This window comes from Neoarius graeffei, chromosome 4 (genome assembly GCF_027579695.1).
Source record: "Neoarius graeffei isolate fNeoGra1 chromosome 4, fNeoGra1.pri, whole genome shotgun sequence".
Taxonomy (NCBI): Eukaryota; Metazoa; Chordata; class Actinopteri; order Siluriformes; family Ariidae; genus Neoarius; species Neoarius graeffei.
Window position 1 is genome coordinate 73122737 of NC_083572.1, and position 17592 is coordinate 73140328.

Consider the following 17592-nt stretch of genomic DNA (forward strand, 5'->3'; position numbering starts at 1 on the left):
TTCCAGCTGGTGTAGCGTTCATCAGTAGTGTTAGCGAATGCTAATAAAGCAGTCAAGCCAGTGCTATCGAGAGCAAGTAGCACAGGCTAATGACTGAGAAACTAAGATTTCTGTCTCCAGACTCTTCTTCCACACACACTCGCTACAGTATTTTTCACACATACTTAAGTATTCATTTACCTATATAATTTACTTAGTTTTAAAATCACTAATCCCCTGCAAAATCCTTTGCCCTGTTGCTTTTTTTGGTGTGTCTGGCTAAGTTTTGGCTGAGCTGAAGTCCCAGCTCTAACAGTAACGGTTTGCCACTGCTATGGAGTACTATTTAATGTACTATACATCATTTTGGACTGAAGCAAGGACAGTAGGCCATTGTAGGTGTTACCTGAGCATCGGGCAGTGCTATGTCCAGAATAATGGGCTGTCCTCGAGGTTCTCCATCCTCCACACGGGAATAAACCACCTGATAACCGCGGATCTCTCCATGCTGCTTCTGCGCCAGCGGAGGCTTCCAGGCCACGTGGAGTGCTGTTGAGTTCACTGCGTTCACTTCCACCCTGCGTGGAGGAGCTCCAGGCACTGCAACAGAGTTACACAAACATCTATCAATGGATTGCTCTGTCTATTTGTCCATGTACTGTATGTATATGTCTAGTTATTGCCTGTTTGTCTGAAGACAGCTCGGATGACTGGACAAAAATGATTTCAGAAAAATATCACACATAGTGATTTGACCAGTTCCTGTTTGCCTGGGGTAGAAATATAAGGCTGCATACATGTAAAATTAGCGAAAATTACAGTCGTCCATCACCATGGGGACATCCAAATCTCATGGGCTTTTTTTTTTTTTAAAAAGTAAAATATACAGTGAGGCCCCAAAGTGTGAAACCACTAGTGAAAACGCTTCTATTTTGTAATTTAATACAACAATTTTCATTACAAATTATATTACGAGGAATATACTGAGTGAAAAGTAGAACCTTCAAAACATTTTCATGAATTTCAGAAGTCTATTTGATATTTTGCTTTCATAACAGCAAGCACTCGAGATGCCACAGGTTTGTGTAAAACCTGATGATCCATCCATGTTAGATCAAATCTACTGGCGAGTCGTCTGATCGTGTGCTTCAATGGAAGAGCTAAGACTTGAGGAAAATCTGACCATTTGTATAAAGGAGCTGATGTAGAATAACAGTATCACAAATGTGCTTACATTTAAATAGGGACCTAGAAATAGTGCAGAATCTTGAATATTGAAGATCTCATCTCATCTCATTATCTCTAGCCGCTCTGAACATTTTCCTTTCCTTGTTTTAATGTTTTCAAGAAGTTTTAAAAAAGTTTTTTAAAACTGAGAGTGCATTTTTTTGTTCTTTATGTCCAGTTTTAAATGAAAATAAAAAACTTTCCCAGTTTTCATGTTATACATTTATATTTGATCATTTTCATGAAGGATCTATCTATCTATCTATCTATCTATCTATCTATCTATCTATCTATCTATCTATCTATCTATCTATCTATCTATCTATCTATCTATCTATATACTTACCTATCGGTATATATGTGTATCTTCAGTTACATGTGGGTGTGAGGAGGCGAGCTCACATTCCCACCCACAGACACTTATCAACAGCTCCTGCGGAGGCGAGCTTCTTTTCCCACACACACACACACACACACACACACACCCCTACACTCACTCACTCTAGCTGCTCCTGTGAGAGTAGGAGATGAATACAGATCTGTTGTCGATAAGGCGGATCAACAGCAATGTAGATGTTAATGCCGGTCAATAGAGGAGGAGGAGGCAGACCAAGCAACGGGAGAGGTTAAATAGCTTAGTCCTTTGAGATCACCATGGCATTAACACACAGACTGCTGTGTGTGTATATGTGTGTGTGTGTGTGTGTGTGTGTGTGTGTGTGTGTGTGTGTGTGTGTGTGTGTGTGTGTGTAAACGCCTCTTTAAATTGGAATGATTAAGCTTGATGTGTGTGCCTGGCGGTGGTAGTCACTGTTTAGCCTGCAGAGGAAGGGAATGGGTGTGGCTTGTGCACAAACACACACACTAATGTGTGTGTGCATGCAGACACACATTTTATTTTGCTTTAGTTTATTTCATTTACCATCAGTCTGATAAATGCATAAAGACACAAACACACACACACACACACACTCTGCTTTCGCCTCTTTGCTCTGTTGTGATCTCTCTCTTTTTCTTTCCAATTCACTTTTAGTTTATACTATTTTCCATCATTCCTTGCTAATCTACATAAATCCTGTGTGTTTTTGCTGTGTACAATCAATAACAGAAAAGTAAAGACGACGTGATAATAGTTCAAACCATTTTAGGAACATAGATGTTACAATAAAAGATTCTTGAAAAATAAGAATTGACAGCGTTTGATAAATAACACAGCTGAAAGAAACACAGATGGCCCAAGGATTGGAGGAAAAGTGACAAACTGTAGACAAAGCGTGCGGCAGAATGAATCAACGCAGGTGTGTGTTTAAGCAGCTCAGCCTCATTACTTTGCCAGTGTGAAAAATGCTCTGCCTGCAGGATCTGCATTGAGAATCAAGGGGGAAAGAAAGAAAGAAAGAAAGAAAGAAAGAAAGAAAGAAAGAAAGAAAGAATTGGGAATGTGGACAGAGTGAGGACTTGGAACTCGTGATTCATCATCCATTCAGCTGTCAGTCAAAGTGCTGAGTGCAGCACATACAGTAGAGACAGCATTAACACACACACACACACACACACACACACACACACGCCTGCACCTGATGTAGTCCACATAACAGTGAGAGTCCTTGCCACTCTGACCTTTCACCTTTACTCACTAGCCCCAGACATCTTGCACAATAAACCACAGCTGCAAGCCTTGCAGTTTGATTGTCACGCCATCTGTCTCTCTCTCTTTCACACACACACACACACACACACTTCTCTTGCTTTTTCCATTTCTTTCTGTCTCATCATTTCTTTCTTTCAGCTGTTATATGAATATTATTTTATTCGTATTTAGTAACTGCTTTGTCCTGATGAGTGTTGCAGAGTACAGGACACAACACACACTCACATACAACAAAGAGAGCAATTTATCTCTCTTTAGATGGCACAGCCCAATCTACATACTCACATACAGTAACACTTTAGCATAGCCCTTGATCTACATACTGCCATGTTTTTTGGGAGGTGGGGGAAACCAAAGAAAACCCACACAGACATGGGAAGAATACACAACGCCACACAGATGGTCACTTAAGCCCAGGATTGAACCTGGGACCCTGGAACTGGGAGTCAGCAACACAGCCCTCTAATCTACTCAGGTGTCATACTGGATACCTAAGAAGAGCAAGAAGAGTGTTGCTGGAGAGTGACAGAGGGCGTTTCACACATACTGAAAACATGACAGTTTTTTTTTTCTGAGAGATTCGGAATCAGTTTTATCGTGTTCCAGAGCAAGGTGAATATCATGCTAATGAAGAAATTGAAAGAAGGTGGATGAAGTTAAAGAAACTTAAAGACATTCTGGAAAAAAAAAAGATTTCTAAAAGCTCATGAAGAGAGAAGACCACATTTTGGTTCTGTTGGAAGGAGCTCTGGAACAATCCCAAGACTTATGGAAAGATTTTGTGTAAAGAAGTTTTGAAGTATTTATAGCCAGAATTTGAAAAGGGGAAAAAATCAAGAGGTCAGAGAGTTTTCCAGCCAGGAAAGAAGGACAGGAAGCAAATAGAAAACTTGAAAATAGGCTGGAAGGAGTTCAGAAGTATCTACAATACAAGAGGTGCTCTGGAATTTCGAAGCAGCTGTAATGACTTCAAGAGAAACTGGAAAGATTAAAAAGACATTTGAAAGTCGTAAGGTGTTATGGAGCAAGTAGAAACATTTTAAAAGACTTGGACAGGTTAGAATAAGACGGGTAGTGGTTCTAAGGAATAAAGACGAAATGTTTTTGAAAAATTGACGTAAATTGAAGCAATCATAAGTTCTGGGCTTATCCATTTTGGAAAAAAAAACCCTGAAGAAGATCTGAAGTGATTAAAAGGGTATAGAAACATATGGTATTTAGATTTTTTGAAAAATAAAAAAAGGGAAAACTTCACAAGCAGTTGGAAGATTTTTTAATGGATTATGGAGACTTTAAGTCGTAAAGAGACCTTCAGCAGCTGGGAAGATTTTGAAGAAGTTAGAAGTTTTTGATGGAGGAAAGATTTTTTATGCAGTTAAGAAAGCATACCATCCTCTTGCGTCCGGATTGAGGTGTTGCTGCTCTCAGGGCCCGGCCCGACATCAGTATGGGCTTTAACCCACACATGGTACAATGTCCATTTCTCCAGTCCCTGAAGCACATAGCTGGTAGCATCAGCAGGGATGTCCATCACCTCATGGCGCTCTTGGTCCTCCCCTGAGGGCGCCTGATAGGCCAGGGAGTAGCGGACAATGTTCCCATGGCGACTGGCAACAGGAGGTGGCACCCAACTCACCTTGATGCTGGTAGAAGATAGGCTGAGCAGGCGCACATCCTGAGGAGGGGCAGATGGGGCTGTGGGTGTGGAAGTCAGAAATAGGTTCGGTTATGGCATTGATGGGTGTACCGTGAGCAGTCACATTGAAAGATTTTTTTGTTTCTTTTCTTTTGACTTTTTTTTGGGGGGAGCTGGGTCAAAAATGGCCAAACTACAGCCATTTCAAGTTCTGGTCCATCATGTGTCTGAAATCTGGGCCATTATGGTCCTGAGCTGAGGACTGACACTCTGGTAATGTCATCTCCATTAATTCATGAGGCTACGTGGGACAGTTAAGAAAACTCTGGGTCAGCACTTATTTTATCTGATGATGCCTTCATCTGAAATCTGTAGTCTCATTTATCACGCATTATAGACAATTGATATTTATCACATGTGCATATGCACAACTGTGCAGTAGACGTTAATAAATCCTACACATTCCAAGTTGCTCCATTTGTCCAAGGCTACACATACTTACATAAACACCCCCAAATCACCATATATAGTAAACAAATAAAAGCCTAATTTATGGTTATGTATGTGCCTCAATTATATTCGGAAAACAATGGTGTGAAAAATCCCTTATTATTTTCATCTTTGCCACTAGTCTATTCCACTGTAATGTACTGTGGTGAGAGCAATATGAATTTGTCATGTAAGACGTGTCATTATTCGGCTGAAAGTTGGTTGGGAAATTCCTGAACTGTCTCCATTTCTCAGTGAAATGTGCCCGTGGCTAAAATCTCTCGAGTAGAAAGGATTTGAGTGTGCACAGGAACACTATTTGTGTGCTATGTTGGCTTTTCCAGAAGTGGGATGAGCTGCTGGCAGAGATCTGCTAACATTGCACTGGGCAAATGAATCCGACTACAATGAGCCACACATCTCAATCAATGCACCTTTTATGTGATTTTACTTTACACTGTAGCTGTGCACCTTGTTGTGAGCACCATAGTCAGTGATTACTCTGTTATTTATGCTGCTGATTGGTTGACAACAAGTGAGCTTTGAGCAGCTCCTCATAATCAGCTTACAATGACCACTATTACAGTTTTCTACCAGTAATCCACCTGCTCAGGAGTAGTTTAAATACAGTAAACATATCCTCATGCACAAGACAAACTTCATCAATCACATTCGATGTTTAGAAACGTGCAAGATTTACACATTTGTATGCACAGCTGATAAATGCACAGCCTGGTCTTTCACTAAACACAGTAGCACTCTTAATTGACCATGGCAGACTTAGTCGGTGCCTGGACATGCTTTAATCTACAGCAGCTTAGCTTCCTGAGTCCCTTGGAGCAGAAGTACACAAAAAAGGGACAATGCTTTGAAAGAAAACATAAGAAGGGAAGAACACACCATTTGGCCTGGAGGATAAACAAAGCAGCATATGATAGGTAGGCCTGGAAAAGTCAGCTACCACTCCTGTGTGTATTTGGATGATCTTGCTGGACTTTAGGTGAATTACTATGAGGGTTGCCATAGGTGTTTTTCATGTTTCCCAGAAGAGATATCAGTAGCAAATCCTGGATTTCTTTGTAGAGTTATTTGTCTTAGAAAGGATTAGACAAAATCATATATTCATATAGGGTGTTTCAAAAAAACTGATATTATTTGAGATAGAAATATCCCAGAAACTACATAGTCTAGGCGTGTTCTTCCCTTCTTATGTTATCTAGGCAGATAAAACTGAAAACTGATTTATTCCTCAAAATTTGAATGAGAAATTCAAAAGGTATGTGGATTCCATGAACGATTTCACAAATTTTCAATATTCGCGAACCCGCTCGACCGTCTCTTCTGATGCTGGTGGTCGTCCAGATCCTTTTGCCCTGCACAGACAGCCTTCCTCTTTGAACTTTTTGTTCCGTGTCCAAATCTGCATTGAAGTTCGTGCATTTTTAGAGAATTCTCTCATAAATACACCCTGCACAGTCTTGTCCGACTGTGTTCGAGCGTACTCTAACACAAAACGCCTTTTCTTTTCCAGTGAATGGCATTTCTATACCTAAAAACTTAAAAACAAAAAACATTTAACAAATTTTTGACCGGTTTCCACACATGCTGTTAAAATTTGAGGTCAGTTGAACGAGAATTGGCAAAGTTATTAGACTGTGAAATTATATCAAATTTTTTGAAACACTGTGTGTGTGTGTATATATATATATATATATATATATATATATATATATATATATGTGTATATATATATATATATATATATATATATATATATATATATATATATATATACACATACACACACACACACACACACACATTGTATACACTAGCAGAGCTCCTTGCGTGCACTTTGCAGACGGAGTGGTGCCCTGTACTTAAGACAATATGGTAATGCATGGACCTGATGTTGAAGAAGCAGGAAATGAAGGAAAAACCAATCTTACATAAAAACCCCCCCCAAAACTGCTAACACTGTTAATTGCAAACAAACTGAAAATAGGCTACCTATTTTTATTCTATCCACATTCACTGGATATGAACAATCGCATGCTCTGATTGGCTACTCTACTACTAGGCTATCAGCTCATATACCGTGAGTAGAGAAAAACAAAATGGCAGCTTTGTTATCAAGTACTTAAAAGAAACAGAAATAGCTAAAAGAATATAATCCCCCCCATAAATATCGCCTGTTCCACACTCCAGCCCAGTCGGTGGCAGTAATGCACCTTTAAGTTGGTTTGCCAACCGCCAATAAAAAGGCAAAAGAAGAAGAACGAAATGGCAGAGCGAAGAACAAAATGACTCAACCAACCAAGGACGAAATAAAAAGTCTACTCAAAAACAAAATAAAAAACAAAACAAAACCCCTCCAACAAAATATGGAATAAAAGTATTTGATGGTAAGAATGTATCTTTTTTTATTTTTCAAGAATTATTATTATAGCATTTTTCACGAATTGCTTCTGTCATTTTGCCAGTTTGTTTACATTCTAAGTGGAAATGATTTTGTCGGACATTTTGTATAAAGTTTTTATTTATTGAATTTGCAAAAAAAAGAGCTCTGTTTCTCAAAATCCAGTGAATGTGGAAAGAATAAAAGTTATTCCACTCAATCTCGTCGTACATGGCTTATAGCCAACTTGGTGCTACACGCCTCATCAGCTATTTATTTATACAGTAGGGCCCACAATTCCTGTGTTCCAGCAGCTAATCCCGCACTGCACCTAGTTTCATTTATGAATCCTTTCATTCAGTTCATAAAGCTGAAATCCATTATTTACCTGTGAGAGAACTCCTCATATAAACTCACTGACTTTCAGAAATCCTTTAATTGTAACTGATAACATAATAATAATAATAATAATAATAATAATAACAACAACAACAACAACAACAACCTGTACAACTAAAATTTAGCACTTACGAGTAATTTTAGAATTTGTACGTCAGAGATATGGTATTATGCCTCTGCGATTTGACAATGATTATAATTAAATATGAGAAAAAAAGAAATCTTGGTGATCAGAAACCAATGGCAGCCATAATGTAATCAATATCAGAAAATAATTTCAGTGTCTGCAAACATACTGGCTTTTACAAAGTACTCTCAAGACTCCTTCCATGAATGTTAAAGAAATATTTCATAACAGAAAACCTCACCGTAGCACCGATTGCATGCTTTTATTTGTTAAACAAAAGAAATAAATCTGTTTTTTATCATTATTAAGCTTAGATTATGTAAATGAGATATGACTAGAGAAATCATAAGATATTAGAATGAGTTCTTTTATTAGATTACTGTCAACAGCTTCTGACCACACGCTGTGTTATAAATCACTGTAGTCAACACATTCTGTTAAAAGATGTTTTTTGGATTCATCATTCAGTTATGATGTCATTGCACATGCCACATGTACAGTAGCAGTCAAAAGTTCAGACACCCCGACTCATTCATAGGTTTGTCTGTATTTTCATTATTTTCTACACTGTAGAACAATACTGTAGACATCAAAACTATGAAATAACATATGGAACATATATGGAATTATGTGGTAAACAAAAAGGTGTTAAAAAACAAAATATGTTTCATATTTTAGATTCTTCAAAGTATCCATCGTTTACCTTGATGACGCTTTGTACACTATTGGCATTATCTTAACCAGCTTCATGTGGTTACCTGGAATGCTTTCCAATTAACAGGTGCCTCGTCAAAAGTTAATTAGTGCAATTTCTTGCCTTCTTAATGGGTTTGAGATCAAACAACAAACAGTAAATAATAAAAATACAGTAAATAGCCCTATTCCACAACTGTAGTAATCTAGCCTAGTAAACTAGACCCACCCGCCTAGCGGCCAAAAATATTTTTGCCTAGCGAGTGGGTCTAGCCTCGCACCATATAAACAAAAACACCCTGGGCATCAAATCGTGCCCGCCAATCACAACGCAAGGTTTTTGTTTGGATTCTTTGGGCGGGCTTTTGCAGGAGTGACGACAAAGCTGCGCGATGCTGGAGAAAGCACAGCAGGAAAGATGGCTACCGCTAGTGAACAGCACGCGTTTGACTCCGCTTTGGAATCAGTTTTAGAAGAATTAGATTTGGAGTTTTCGTTGAAACATGAGCAGGAAGAGGCTCTCTGCTCATTCCTTTTCAAGAAGGACGTTTTCGCTGTTTTGCTGACCGGCTATGGCAAAAGTCTGATCTACCAGCTGGCTCCGCTCGTAGCCAAAAGGATGGGGCTAGTTTGTGCAGTACGAAGAATTAATAAACAGCTTTGAAACATTACTTTTTGATTGTTTCTTATTTTCCCGTTATTTTAAATTTAAGGGAAATTATTTCACCAAACACCACTAAATAAAAACTCTCAAAAACAGTTTAAGCAAACCCTTGAAAAACACTTGAAAAAAATAAGTGTATGTTAAGTATGTGGTACAGACTCCAAACTTGTGGTCATTATCTCCAAACTTCTTAATATCTAGAGCCTGTTTATTAATAAGCATTTTGAAAAATTATTTATTTCAAGGTCTCCCCCACTGCGCGTTCTGACTACGTCACAGTCACTGTTGTGCTGATTGGTCAGAGCGTTGGCCTATACGCACAGAGACAGTTTGAAAGACAGCGGGTTGTTCCTCCCACACCCGTCGGAAATGTCTACGGATCGAGGCCAGACTAAATATTCACATTTAGTCTGGCTTGCCAGGCTAGTAGTAATCCATATAATGCCAAGAACCGCTCAACTAAGTAAAGAGAAATGACATCCATCATTACTTTAGGACATGAAGTGTCCTTGAATTAATAAAAATAAAGAACAAACATGAATTAGAAGGTGTGTCCAAACTTTTGACTGATACTGTATGTTCCCAAAAATTCCAACACACCACTGTAAAACATCTTCCCATGTCCCAGGATTGCAGATCAGGTCCAAGTCCCAATATGTCCCAAGGGTGCCTAAATTTGACCTTCATAACAAAGCAGAAGCGACAAGGCAAACCCTGTGTCTGAAATCGTTCACTCGTTCACTACTCCCTACCCCTATATAGGGAATTACTATATAGAGGACTATATAGTGAGCTCATTGAAAAAATGAAAAAAAAAAAAAACGCTTTTGGACACTAGTCCGTCATGCTGGTATTTACAGTATGTCATTACTGTCGCACATTTAAAACGTGCCAGATCAGCCAGCTGGTGGGTTTTCAAAATAATAAATACATGCATGTATTTTTGTGATAAATACACATTATACTGAGCGTATTTCCCATATTAATAAATACAAAGTACCTGCATCTTTCAGTTCTTTTAAATCAAGGCTGAATGCTTTCTTCTTTGCCGCTGCTGTCTATTAAATCAAATTTGAGACTTTTAATTTGATTTCTTTCAGCGCGACCGCAATGCATGATGGGATATACTGCTTTGGTTAGTGACCATCGGTTGTATACTACTTTTCGTGATGCATTGTGGGATACTTTGAGTGCACTACTGTATATAGGGTGTAAATAGTCCTTACTAAGGTTTCGGACAGCACTACAAAATGGCGTCCTCGCTATATAGTGCCCTTATATAGTGAGTAGGGAGCAATTTTGGACACTCTTAAAGACTGTCCACCAAACACTGTTGAACTGGAAGTAAATGCAGGTAAGAACTTGTAAGAATAATTGGCAAAACATTAAACAGCCCATGCCACAGGATGTGTCAGAGAAAGCAAATAGCTAACGTATAACATTAGCAAAATTGCACTCCCACAGGAAATGAATGACGACCCGCTGTTTGCTAGGTACGAATACAGGCACGGGCGCAGATAGAGGGTGGGACGGGTGGGATTCGTCCCACCCAGATTTAAATTCACCTCGTTCGGTCCCCCCCACTTATAGGGAGGAAAAAACGTCTATGCTGTCTTTCTTTGCATAAGGCAAACCTCACGGAAAAATCAAAAGACTAATTACCATTCGGTTTATTGAGGTGCACAGCAGTACATACATAGTTGCAACAATTCACATAAAACAAAACAAAGACTGATATTCGGTTGGTTGAGCTGCGCAGACTGCACAGGTTGCGAGCTCGAGCTTGGTTGCTATGGTTACCCACAACAAGTTTGACAGGTATATCGGGGACAGCGCCTCCTAGTTCAGGACCCCAACACGGCATGATGAAGGGTGCCAAAAGGCAGAAAACGATTGCATCGTTTTTTCAAAAAACAACGACTGTAAGTAAACTGTGCCTTACTTTATCATATCACCTTGCAATTTTTTGATAGTCTGTTCAAAGTAATGTCGTAGTGAAAGTAAAATCGTACAGAGTAGAGATGCCTTTCTGGTAGCCTCCTTCTTTCGGTGATAGCCTGTAGATACAGTGCTCAGAAGGCAGTTTTAATGTTTAATCTGGCGTTCCCTGCCATAATTTCAGCGAGCATATTGTTTCATAAGGAAACTTTGCGAAGAGTTGTTGACTGACTGCCGCTCACGCAACACACAGGCATAGTTAAAGTCAACACATGTTGACAACACATGTTGGGGGTGGGGTTGGTTTGCTGGCAGCTTTGTTCCCCCCAGTTCAAAAAACGTATCTGTGCCCCTGAATACAGGTAACACCTGACACTTCCCTCTTCCTGCTTCCGTCTGTGTGTTATCACCATACTGCTTTTTTCCTTTCAGAACACAATTTTGTATTTATATTAGTGAAGAGAGGTGGATTCCTATTTAAGGAAATATCATTTAGCAAATAAACTATAAGTTTTTTTTAAAAAGTGATTGAATAAAAGTGACTTTGTGGAGCTCTAAGTGCAACTCTGCAGGTAAGCACTGATTTTGCTTCGATGATAATTATCAACTGGTTTTAATGGTGGTTTGGCTCCAGACAAAGTGCTAAAACGCGCCTCCTGCTGTGCTCCTGTGAGCGTGAGGGGCCATGATGGTAACCCTCTGAAAAAGTAGAGGAAAAAGAGAAAGGAAGAGACTGTGAAGGAATGCGGGGGAAATGGTCCTCGAGAAGATAAGAGTGAGAGAGATAAAACAGAGCAATGATTGAGGGGCAAAACTGGAAAAGGAGAGCAAGACAGAGTTGGGGGGGGGATAAACATGAGAGACAAATGCAAAAGTGGATGAAAGGTAGTAAGTGAGAAAGAATAATAAGAGAGTGAACAAAGAATGAGAAAGAAAAATAATGACTGGATAAGATAAATGAATGGACGAAAGATAGAGAAAGATGGAGTGAGAGAGCCAGGTTTGAGGTCATGCCTCATTTTTGGCTGCCAAAGAACACATGCACGTACATGCACCCATGCACGGACACACACACACACACACGCACGCGCACACACACACACACACACACACACACACACAAACACAGCCCCAGAATGAGGCATAATTTCCCCCAAGCTGCCAGAAACGCGACAATGTTAGTGACAGAGGATTGGAGGAGTGAGATTAGAGTGAGCACACCCATCACTCTGACATCACTGATAAAATAAACAAACAAATGAAACAAACAATAAAAAAAGATGTGCCACAATAACACAATAACAGTGATTGGGAGGGATGAAAAGCTGAAGCATCTGCAGAAGAATTTCTAGCTGTGTGTAGATAAAATCTGAAGTGCACCATTCTTTACACATCAACTTTTTATATCCATGATGCTTCTTGAGCAGGACTGTACTGCAGTAAAAAGGATGAATAAATGAATGAAAGCACAATAACAGATAGGCGCGAGCACAAAATCATGAGTATTCATCCATTCATCTATTCATTCATCAGCAGTCATGATGGCGAGCCACGAGTTCAGATATCAGTGAAACGATCCTGGACAGGAATTTTGATTATGAAGAAAGTACTCGGAATGCAGATAGGTAAGTGGGATATGTGTGGATTGTGTTTATGGAGTGTGTGTGAAATGTTGGTGGAATGTGTGTGTGTGGTACTTACTGGACTGGGCTGTGCGAGCCTCAATAGGCTGTGTGTACAAGCCTAAACCCATTCCAGAGCGTGCAGCCAGTGTGAATTTATATAGAGTGTCGGGCTTCAGGCCTTCCACAGCATACGACCCAGCCGGGAGAAAGGTCACATGGGTCTGTGAGAGATAGACAAAATTAACAACATGGTTGTTGCTATTAATGGTATTGCTCCTGTTAAAATAACAGCTCAGGCAAACGTAATCTTTTATATCAAATGTAATCCATCATCTGATACATGTTTACTGTTTGAGATTTGCTTCTTTACTTTTTAGGATAAAAATGGTTTTAGTTTTGAGATGCTACTGCCACTTTACCAAGTTGCCAAGGGGTTAGAGCCAGCATACCTCCAGAGTCTGTTCTGCCCCTACACACCATCCGGATCCCTACGCTCTGCTACTACTGGTCGCCTGGCCCCTCCTCCTGTCCGCACCTCCCCAGCCCGCTCAAGACTGCTGACTGTCCTGGATCCCAATTGGTGGAATGACCTTCCCATCCTTGACTTGCAAGTGACGTCAAAGCAAAATAAAGACCCGAATGTCGGCCATGTTGGTGGATATACAAATGCGGGGTCAAGCAACATTCCATACAAAACATAGTCACACGTGCGCGACTCTCTTTGTTTTTCCATTGCTTTAAGCGTTATTTTAGCTACGTCATATCTTTGTGCAGTATATGGTTGTGGTCACAACTGTACTTGTGACCGTGGCATGTTCTGATTTTTTAGAATTCTGTCTGTGATTCGGAAAGAGGGCGAGGAAACTCTGAGGCTTAGTACGGAGAGGAGACAAGGGGATCAGGACACTTCATCCAATGACCATTTGGTGCAATAGTTAAGACATTTCGTCCAAAGCCTTTTTTATATACACTAGCAATTATTTTATATTTCAGATATTCTGGTGTTCCCAAACGAAAGCCCTGTGAGAACGCTGCTCCATGCCTAAAGATTTAATACGATCCAGCCAGCTTTAAAAATTAATAACTTGGCCAACGGAGCTCACAGCAAAGCCAAATTTTACAGGCACCTCCCTCTAAGCCTCCCCCTTCAAAAGAGCATGGTCTCAGGTCGGTAGGACCACGCCTCGGCCTGGGATTCTCAAACGAAGCCTCTGCGAGAGCGCTGCTCAGCGCCTAAAGATTTAATATGATCCAGCCAGAAACAGACATGCAAGCGAACAGCCTGCAATGACAAGGGAGTTAACTCATCCCAGGGTCAGCAAGTGGCATGGGCCGACACGGTTACCCCCCTTAGTACGCTCTTTAGTGTCAAAGTGCATGTACTATGGCACTCATTTGCTTTACAAAAATGTGTTTTGCTTTGGTCAAATTTAATTGAGAATTCCTCCTTTTTTTGCACCAACAAATACCTGAAATATAAAATAATTGATAGTGCGTATGGAAAATGCTTTGGACGAAATGCCTTATCTATTGGACGAAATGGTCATTGGATAAAATAACCTGTATTTGTACTTGATGGTTGGTAGAAGCATTTTATCTTCAGAAAAGTCTGACTTTTTTAAATAATATGGGTCAAAACCACACATATCTATCGTCTCTTTGTATCGAATCTTCGTTGGACCGTTCACATTGTGGTAATACTGAGAAAATTCAGTATTGTTTACAGACACGCTTTCAGTGGCTGCCATCCTAGTTGCTTTGCATATCCACCATCTTGGTGGACGCTCATGACGTAGCACATTTTGATCATGTGGTTGCAAGTCATCTACAGTATAAAGGTCAGAACTGCTGACTCTCTGATCACCTTCAAGCGCAGACTGAAGACTCACCTCTTCAGGCTACACCTCTCCCCTGCCTCCTTACTCACTGTGTAACTGTGTTTCAGTCTAGACCAACCCAGACTGTGTACGGTCTAGCCTGGGGTTAGCTGTTTTGAGTTCTCTATTTTGTTGTACTTTGTATGGTTGGTTTGTTTCCTTGGCTGTTTCAGTATTGGTACTCCAACAGAATATTACACTAGGTATTGCTGTCGCTTGTTCAGTTGGCGCTAGAACTTTCTTGTCTAGAAGTTCAGCACTTTGTGCACCTGACTTTTGTACTCGTTATACGTCACTCTGGATCAGAGTGTCTGCTAAGTGCCATGTAACGTAATGCTGCTATGGCTTTAGTTTTTAATCATTTTTATACACAACATTGTGTCACCATGTTAGAATTCCCATAAGTAAATCTATTTGAGATTCAATAACAATTTGATGTCATTTAAGGTGTGTGTGTGTGTGTGTGTGTACCTTTTGTCCAGAGTCAACTTCCCAGTAGGTGAGCTCATATGTAATGATTTGGTCCTGAACAGGCCAAAGCCAACGCAGCATGATCCGAGTGTCGAGCTCAGCCTCTGCCTCAAATTCACTTGGCTGGGCTGGAACTGCACGAAACACAGTTAGTCTCAACACTTCCACACACACACACCTGAACTCTTACACACTAACTATCTTGACACACTAATCCAATCATAAATTGCTGGTTGCCATCAACACACTAACACACTCTCACACACACACTCAGCCTGGTCTCTCTTACCTCCCTGCAGTGTTTTAATCTGTAGTGTGGGGGATGGTGGTCCGTCTCCCACAGCTGTGAATGCCAGCACACGCAGGCTGTATGTGGTGCCAGGCACCAGGTTCGAGATGGTGGCCAGCTGTGCTGCATCAGCAGTGTTGTGCTTGTACCAGGCACTGAGTGGTCCATACAAGTGTGCATCTTGTGTGTAATATACTCTGTAGCCCCTGATGAGGCCGTTTGGTTCCTCAGGTGGCTCCCACTGCACCAGCGCTGTGCTTGAGCTCAGCATCTTGGCCCGCACCCTCAGTGGAGGAGAAGATGGTGCCTGCTCACCAGTTCGTGTTTCCACGGATGTGCTGGGCAAGCCACGCCCCACGTTGTTTACAGCCATGACGCGGAACTCATATGGTGAGAATGGACTCAAACCGCCGATGCTGTAGCGTGTCGATGCCACACCATCCACTTCCTGGAACCCGCCATTGTCTGAGTGTTTGGCACGGTACTGGATGACATAGTATGAGACGGGCTCTGGGTTTCCAGAATCCCATGTCAGGGTCACGCTGGTTGCTGTGGTTTCAGTCACCATTAGGGAGATGGGAGGGCGAGGGAGGGCTGGAACACACACACACACACACACACACAGTCACAGGGTCAATTATAACAATGCTATGGAGTCTTTGGGGCTATTGCACTGATATTAACCACTGCCTGAGGTGTGGCCTATTACAGTTATTAAGGTCTGACTGCTGTAATGATTTAATATTTTTACTCATCTTGGATGTTTAGACCTGGTTACCCTGTCACATCCACAAGCTGGCCTAGTGGTTAGCGTGTCCGGCTCTCGACTGGGAGATCATGAGTTCTACTTGTGGTTGGATCATACCAAAGACCATCATAAAAATGGTATCTATTGCCATCTGGCAAGGCACGCTGCAATACAGATGCAAGTGTGGAGTCAAACCCTGGCGGTGACCAGAGGACTAGCCCCTCCACTATACCCCTAGCTGTATAGGCGAGAGGCCAAGGACTACAGAAGCGGAGATGGGCGCCGCCCAATGCGCCTAAGGGCCTGGTTAGTACTGGGATGGAAGACTGCCTGGGAAGACCAGGTCCTGCTATGGGAAGGACTTTGACTTTTTTTTTTTTTACTTTTGACCCTGCCACAAGAAAACCTCTGCTCCTGGTACATCTTTTTGGACTTTATCTCATCTAATAGGCTTTCTCTCACCAATACTGATTTTAAATAGCAACCACTTCACTAATAAATGACTGATATAATTTTATACAGCAAAATACATGGCTTTATTGATATGATAGAAACCCCCCCCCCACAAAACTGATTTTATTGGCCAACTGATTTATCAGTCAAGCTGTTTATTATTATTATTATTATTATTATAGTTTTAAGGAGTTTTTTCAAATGCGCTTAAAAGTCATTTAATCTGTATTTCACAATTCACACATACCGGTAGTACAAATGTGTTCCAAGTTGATGTAATTTTTTTCCCAACATTTTAATGCCATTATCTAATGCTGAACCACAGACACTGCAATCTCTGTCTGTAGGTCATCCATTGTGCATTTGACATGAAATGCAGAGGCGTTGCACTAAAAATGTCTTTTTCCCATGGTAAACACGGCCATTATCATCACTTTGGCTCGGGGTAATGGACCGCTGCTCAGAATACCGTGTTTGCACAGGAAAGCGGTAAAGTATCTGCATTGTAATAAAATTGCAGGAGAAAATGACTCTAAATGGCTGTTTTTTCATGTTGCATATGATGCTGTCAGAGGACTGGATGAATGTATAAGTGTACAAGGTAACAGCGTTAAAACGGGTGGGAGAAAAATGTGCATCTGCCCAGCTTTATGGAGCTTAAGTCTCTTCTCTATGTACAAAACGCACTGAGACCAATTTCATCTACTGCCTGTGAGAGGTGAATAAGGAGAGTATAATAATAATAATAAAAAAAATCTGTGCAGACTGGATTAGCACTGTGCTAAGTGATGCCTAACTAAACCTGCAAGATTTATAGTGAATCATTTTCCTTTTCCACTCTATTCCCTCAGTATAAAACCCTTCCTTACATTTTTCCATCATAAATATAACTGTGTCCTAACATCCACAAGAGTCCACAACAAAGGTC

At 40.7% G+C, this 17592-nt stretch overlaps 1 protein-coding gene across 5 annotated transcripts in view; it reads right to left on the reverse strand.

Moving 5' to 3' along the window:
* ptprfa (protein tyrosine phosphatase receptor type Fa) overlaps positions 1–17592 on the reverse strand; it is a 498031-nt gene that overhangs the window by 151400 nt on the left and 329039 nt on the right. For all 5 annotated transcript variants that reach the window (XM_060919685.1, XM_060919687.1, XM_060919683.1 and 2 more), the window contains exons 8-12: positions 15464–16057; positions 15175–15308; positions 12903–13047; positions 4247–4552; positions 386–579 (exon numbers count right to left, since the gene is read on the reverse strand). In XM_060919685.1, the coding sequence (XP_060775668.1) occupies positions 386–579; positions 4247–4552; positions 12903–13047; positions 15175–15308; positions 15464–16057 (1373 nt within the window). The remainder of the gene's footprint in view (positions 1–385; positions 580–4246; positions 4553–12902; positions 13048–15174; positions 15309–15463; positions 16058–17592) is intronic.